General features: G+C 38.8%; 1 protein-coding gene across 1 annotated transcript; it reads right to left on the reverse strand.

Moving 5' to 3' along the window:
* Positions 1-366: 366 nt before the first annotated feature.
* Positions 367-5,670, reverse strand: atg4da (autophagy related 4D, cysteine peptidase a). Its single transcript, XM_008317344.3, has 11 exons — positions 5,310-5,670; positions 4,440-4,700; positions 4,251-4,334; positions 3,880-4,053; positions 3,207-3,558; positions 2,883-2,947; positions 2,511-2,662; positions 2,324-2,402; positions 1,324-1,400; positions 939-1,058; positions 367-850 (listed from the first exon to the last, which is right to left on the reverse strand). Exons 2-11 carry the CDS (start codon positions 4,654-4,656, stop codon positions 662-664), a joined length of 1,509 nt encoding a protein of 502 aa, XP_008315566.1. The 5' UTR covers positions 4,657-4,700; positions 5,310-5,670; the 3' UTR covers positions 367-661.
* Positions 5,671-7,213: the final 1,543 nt, after the last annotated feature.

A 7,213-nucleotide genomic window follows, 5' to 3' on the forward strand; every position in this document is an offset into this window, starting at 1 on the left:
GGTAAAAGCTCAGACAGGATTGCCAAGCAATACCACTAAGTATTAAAAAACGAAAATATTATGGTTTATTTTTTAGCATCCAATTCCATAGTTAAGTCAACTGAAGGGTTATTCTTGACCTCTTCATAAGCAATAATCTTTTGTCTTCTGTGAGTTTTGTAGATTTCTGGGGACCTAAAAACTAAGGTCTACTGTTCACCTGTGGTCAACCAGTGTGCAAAATAATACAGGTTTATAGCTGCTTGGACGAATGTTAAACCTTCGTGGTTGCAGTGTGACTTAAAAATATATCAGTACAACTATTAAATACAACATGTTACCTTTACTTACCCCTCACTTACTCACACACTTATAAATAAAGAAGAGATGTACAGCTGTGGGTACATAAAACAACAAGACAAAAACAACAATGGACGACCCTTCACTAGAACAGTGAGCTTAATAGTGTAACACTATTCAGAGTGAGTCCAGCTTGTCCTATTCCAGCCAGGGGACGTCAGGCTAGTTCACCATCACTGGGATACACATAGAAATGATATGTATGGTATGTATCCAAATGTTCTCAGGTGTTTGAGTAACAGAAGAGTTCTTCTCTTAAGAAGGCGATTTACCGATACTGCCCCCTACTGGTAAAAGCTGAGAACGCATCCTACAGGCAGCATTAAAGGAAGACAAACTCATCACTGTTTCTTCTGTTGTTACTTGTGCTCACGCGACTCTGGGGCAAAATATGAGCTTCACTGGATCCACTGTGACTGCTGCTGCTGCTGTGGCCCTCCAATCCATAATCCTGGCTTTTTCCCTCTACAAGGCTAAAGATGGGGTACTTCTCTTCGGATGATGACAGAGCCTGTGAGTGTAGAAAAAAAAACCTCAACTCATGTAAGACAATAACAAGAGATGAACAGTGAAAATAATGAGTCGATGGTTAAACTCACCACATTAACAGCAGAGCACAGAGACTCAAAATCCTTCTTGTTTTTAGAATAGAAGCCAATGGTACAGCTGGGATCCATGCGGTTGAAGGGCATCTTTTTGGGAGAGCTACAGTGGAAGGACTGGGTGGGGGGAAAGGAAGGGGCACAGGAGGAAAATAACAATATGAAGATCAGAGATTCTCCAAGTGTGGTGGACTAGGTACATGAGGTCAAAAAAAGTGATGACAGTTTGGAGTGTTTTAGTGGGATTTTTCTGCATATTGTGCAGAGACGTGTGTGTGTGTGTTACATGTCTTCCAGTCATGATTAAACACGCTGCCATTATAAGAAAGCTTGGCTGCATTTTTTTTTGTCACGTGGGCATTATTTTGGCAGTAGTGTTTACCTCCAAAGAGAAACTGCCTTGTGTTGCATCCACCACAGGTTGGCAGTAGTGAGGATCCAAATATAACAGCTGCTCATCTGACAGGCAGAAAAAGAATGGGTAAAAGAAAAATCAAACAGACAGAATGGAAGTGTAATGTTTTACATACTAACAAATAAATACACACAGATTTGTAGCTGTAAATACCACAGTTAAGTCAAGTTTTTAATAATGTTTTAATGATCAAACTTGTTTTAATACCTAACACCTGCATGTTAGTTTTTGAATGATGAGTGGATTCATGACATCCACTCAGTACTATTAAAACACTACCTAAAATTATTTAGAATAAAATTATCTACCATTCATTAAGGCTAAATATACAATATGCTGACTGTCCAATCAGTATCAGGAAAAAGAGCAGCAAAACAAATATGTATTCTCAGTACAAATCTTAGCAGTTAGACTTGTCGCTGTACCTATACAGACAGACAGACAAGCAGTGATCAACGGATTTCAGGGAGTTTTTAGTGCTTCTTTAACACAACACAACATTAAAACAACATTAATACGACACAACACTGCTCCAATCGTGAGCTCAATGTCTAACTGGCTGTAGTCCTTCCAGGTTCACTGTTACAGGGCTGGACACCAGGAACATGTCACTGAGCCAAAAAAACATTTTGAACATTTTAACTTAATTCATACAAGAATTCACTAAATTAAAACACTATTGACTATAACAACGTTGTTCCATTTTAACGCAACTCTGCTGAGTCAGTTTCCTTATAATCACGTTGCCTCAAGCAGAACAGAGTGTTGCTGTACAAGCAACACTAGCCTTGAACAATAGTGAAGCAGGAAAGACCAGTTTTATTTAAACTCATTGTTAAACTATTTTATAACTAACTGTGTGCAGTGCATGTCTACTTCAAACACTCAAACATTTTAAATTGTCAAATATCCCTCTATGTAAATATAAATATATATCTATTTTATTCCAAACCCAAAGTTTTCTCACCTTGGAAGCCGACGAAATATAGAGAATGCTTAGGTTTTCCTCCAATTATTCCAATACAACACTCCAGCTTTAAGAGATTCTAGAATCATATTCAACATCAGTAATTATTTTACTGACTTTTCAGCAGAGTTACACCATCCAAGAGATGTGTGGATATAATGTACAGTATGAAGCAGAACAGACAGACCTTGATACATTCGATGTAAGAGGGGTTGAGGGTTTCACCCCCCAGTCGGACAGGGACCAGTATGATCACAGACTTCCAGGCTTGGCTGGATCCATCAGAGGAAGTCTGGCTCAGTGGTAGATCACACAGACGAACTACATCCTCCTTGTACACTAGGGAAAAAAATGTAGGGGTGGTAAGTCTTTGGCCAGGAACAAAAAAGAAAATACTGTGACCTTGTGAATTGTATGATTACAGCAGTTTATGTGTTGTAAAGTTCAGGACAAATAATGAACATTTCAGCATGTGGCCCTAAGAAGACAGGGCCACATGAAGAGACTTCCTTAAAAGACATTTTTAAACATTATGGACATAGATGACTGCTGTTCTCACCTGTACAGTCTTGGGCCACATATACAGCCAAGTTATGGAGAGCAGAGGTTTTTGCTACTGCTTTCCTGTGAAGGAAAAAAAAAAGAAATCAAACTTTATAAATGTAAATATTTTGTGGACAGCATATCACCTTTCATGTGGACACACAGAAAAAAACAACAAAAAACTGTATTACAACCAAATTGTGGTCAGATCTTGAAATAAAGAGTTGCATTTTTGAGACATATTCTTATGAGCTGAGGTGGAAATATAAGCCAATTTGCACATGTTATGAGTAGGGAGTCAATCAGACAATCATGGAGGCAAGTTAGCAACACATCTTACCGCAATATGTGAGCCACCACCGAGGGACCGTACCAGTCACCAGCCTTCTTTCCTGAAGCTTTACCGATATCCACCAGCTGGTGAATTCCAAAAGGTGCCGGGGGATGATCCTCGAACCAGGTGACCAGCCTGTGGTGAACCTGCTCTGCCTGTCTGTCCCTCGCATACTCAGGCCTCTTCTTCTGACTGCATTTGAGCACTTGGTCGTTGGGAATAGTCTTTTCAGGGTTATTTGATCCTCGCGGAGACCCAAAAGTAGGGATGGGGACCCCTCCAGCCCGAGCTGGGGAGCGTGGTCTGAACACTTCAAAGTCCACATCTGTAAACTGGTGAGCATCAGGCCAAATCCAATCTGTTATTTATGAAAACAAAAAACACATTTAGAAGCTAATAAAACAGAAACAAAACATATTTAATATAATAACCAACAGGCCGAAATATTTAAATGACAAAAAAGGGACAATTTAATATAATAACCAACAGGCCGAAATGTTGACAATGTTTCTAATTTCAGGACATGTTCACCACGTGTCCTAAAATTAGAAACACCATTTGTAGAAAAGTTTTCTTCTTTGGCACAAAGTCTGTGAGTTTAAAGTGTCAGTTTATTCATGTCTATGTAATAATAAGGAAAATTAGGAAAAGAGTGACGTGGTCAGACGATGACACAAACCTCTTGGCATCAAATGTACTAATAGTCCCTGAGCCAGAAGCATCTGACCACTGCGGAGCATGCAGCCCCAGCCACAGTCGGTGGTCCATGTGGACCCCTCCAGCTGAGGGAACTCCCGCCTGTAGGTCAGCCAGATCCTGGATACAAACGCCAATCGGAAACGTTCTACTTCATCTGGAATACAGATGAGACAAAAGAAAATGACACACTGTTTTTCACCATACTTTGTTGTTGTTTTTTTTTGCAAAAGTACAGTATAATATGAAGCAATATAAAAATGCTAAAAAAAATCAAAGGCTCACATCAACAACCCCTGATCAGTTGGACTCATGTTTCACTCTCGGTGAAGATATGTATGGTCCTGAACATACCTTCACTGTTCAGCAGATATTGGTGTCCCAAAACAGTCACGGGTGAAATCTTGTTGAAAAAAGTTTTAGACTTAACAGTCCACCCTACAGACAGTGGAGCAGAGAGAATGACAGTGAGTGAAGGATGTGGCGAAGCAAACATTAGGAAAAAGGACATAATTTTGAATAACAACTGAAATAATAACGTACCATATTTGACGTTGTTCCACGCTGACATGAGTTTTGCCTTCAATTTGTCCATCTCGTCTGGCTCTTCAGCCGCCTCTTTCCTGGACTCTGAAGCCTGAGGAGGCACACGATTACAGCTGCCCTGCCGCTCCATGGCCTGCTGTCTCCCTTTCTCAACCAGCTCATCCTGCATCACGCCCCTGGTGTAGTATGCTGTGCTTGGGGAAACAGAGTTCATGCCTCTAGAGCATTCACAGCTCTCTGATGCTTCCCACTACAATACTGGTAAATACACAAAAGAAGGAGTAAAAATTAGTTCATAAAAAAATATACAAGCAAACTAGATGCTGGATGTGTGGTTTCAAGTATTAGTAAAAAAGAAATCAAAATATGTTATGATGGTGGGATTACCATGTTAATATAATTCGGTCCTTATTTTACAATGTACAAAACACTGAGAAATGAGCCCATTTTCAACATCGTAAAAACGATTACTGGTAAACAGTGTGAATGTAGGGACTGGTCTGATCATAGTTAAGGGAAGTTTTCAGTTGAAAGAATTTGTCATGTGACTGAAGTTTAGAAACCACCAACACTGATCTGTCTACGCGTCTGCCACAGTCTCCAGTTTTTGGAGGTTGTCGTCTTTTATCAATGTGGATCCATTAGTGAAAATACAGGAGCCTGCTTCACCGCTGGCTGTGTAGGAAATGACAACAGATGCATATTTCCTGTGAACCTTCCTAATTTAAGAAAAGAACCACGAACAACACCTACCCATATGCAGTAATCCGACATCCGACACCTAGCTAACACTTGATGTAACTAAATTTAGGATAAACTCCTAACAAATGTGTACTCCAAGTGGAAGCCTACTAAGGTGTTCAGTACCTTGCAATAGTTTCACTCATGTCGATGAGATATCTCCTTCTCCTCGCCCTGGACGCAGTCTTCTCTGTGTATTTTCCCTTGTCGGCGAACAATCACATTTGCGTCGAGCCGACTAGCCTGTCAGCCGCTTTGCTAGTAAAGGCGATACACGGAAACCGGTAGTCTTAATAAGTTAATCTTCAAGTTAATAACGTAATACTTAACGTCCCAGGCGACCTCTGATGAAAAAAATAAAGCTACGTTGTTCACTGAGGTGAATTTCGTTTGTTTCCCTGTCAATAAGTTGCGGCGTTAGCATCTGGTATTACTTACATCCTGTTTTACTTCGTGACGTAATGCTATTGGCTGCAGTAGAACAAAGATGATTGGCTGATGACCGAATGACGCTAGGCTCCGGAATATCCACACATCTTTAAACACATGCACCATCAGCACAGTAAGCCGCATTTTAAACCTTTATTTTCCCCGTCCAAATTATTTTTAAGTCTGGCGTTGTACCCCGATGAATAACGCTTAGAATTTCGACGTTAGCTGTGCCCCCTCCCTCTTTACATATTCCCACCTTTAAACGTTACATTGAATTTGTCTAACTGAAAGTAAATGTAATAACAACTATACTGTTCCCACAGATTAAAGAATACAATTATAAATAGAAGGGTCGATTTAAAAAAAAAAATTATTATACCAACATTTTTAAACATTACAGCAGCTCTTATGAAGAAATGTACTTTACATTTACTGCACACCTGGCATTCTTCTTGCTACATTCTGTTAAATTTGAGCTTTTCTAGCAGATAGGAGTGGTAGAAGATAAATGTATACTAATGAAAGTATCAACAGTTAATCAATATTATATTAGACAATACAAGCTGTATATACTATATTCATTACACAGAGCAGTGCCTCTTTTTTTAAACAAAAGAACAAATACTGCATATATACAGTACATACACACATATAAATTAGGGATGTGTATTTGCAGGAATCTAGCGATATGATAAGTACACGATACGGGGGCTACGATATGATATATTGGGATGTACTGCAATATTATAGGCACAACGATATATTGAACCTTTCTTAGCAATTTAATTGTAGGAAAACAGACAGGAAGTGAGTCAGAAAGACAGCATGTTTTGAAATAAATATTTTATTCCACATACTACACTTCAAGTGTCTGCATCTGAGTCACATCTATCACAAACAAAATTGTTCCAATTGCAAAAATAAACACTTTTTGGTGAACAGATAAACATGGAATGTTTTTCATAGTTGGACCATTGTGTCAAAGTGTAAATTTCTTTTGTATACAATATCTACTTAATTTACAAAATGTACCATCAAATTATACTGAATAAAGTGCATTTAAACTACTCTGCATCCACCACACCAAAGAAAGTGTAACACATATAACACCGATATATCACCTAATAAGGCTAAACGATACAGTTGTGAAAGAGTAAAAGTGACCAGAGCTGACCAGGTGCCTTAATGTATTCCTTACATTTAGATTAAAAAGTCCCTACTATAAGAAGAATATATAAGACAGCATATACAAAAATGTTAGTCCCTATTCCAAAAATATAACAGTCATGTAAAGAACATTAGAAAAAAGTGTCAACATTTCAAGTGTAACCGGAACGTACTGCAAATTTTCTGCTGCAGAAATGCATATCCAGTGACCTACTTCAGCTAACGACCTCCATTCTGCAGTCTCCATGACAGAAAAGCGTGACAACTAACACCTTTAACCACTTGAGGGCAGTAAAATACAATGCCAAATAAATGAACTCCTAGGGCTTATTCATGGAATTGTTTTCTATTTTTACTGTTGTGGGAAAGATGCGAAGACGCTGTGAAATTGGTTAAATATTGACACACATGGATAAAACTGGTATATTTTA

The sequence above is a fragment of the Cynoglossus semilaevis genome, chromosome 9, assembly GCF_000523025.1.
Source record: "Cynoglossus semilaevis isolate Cse_v1.0 chromosome 9, Cse_v1.0, whole genome shotgun sequence".
In the NCBI taxonomy this organism is placed as follows: Eukaryota; Metazoa; Chordata; class Actinopteri; order Pleuronectiformes; family Cynoglossidae; genus Cynoglossus; species Cynoglossus semilaevis.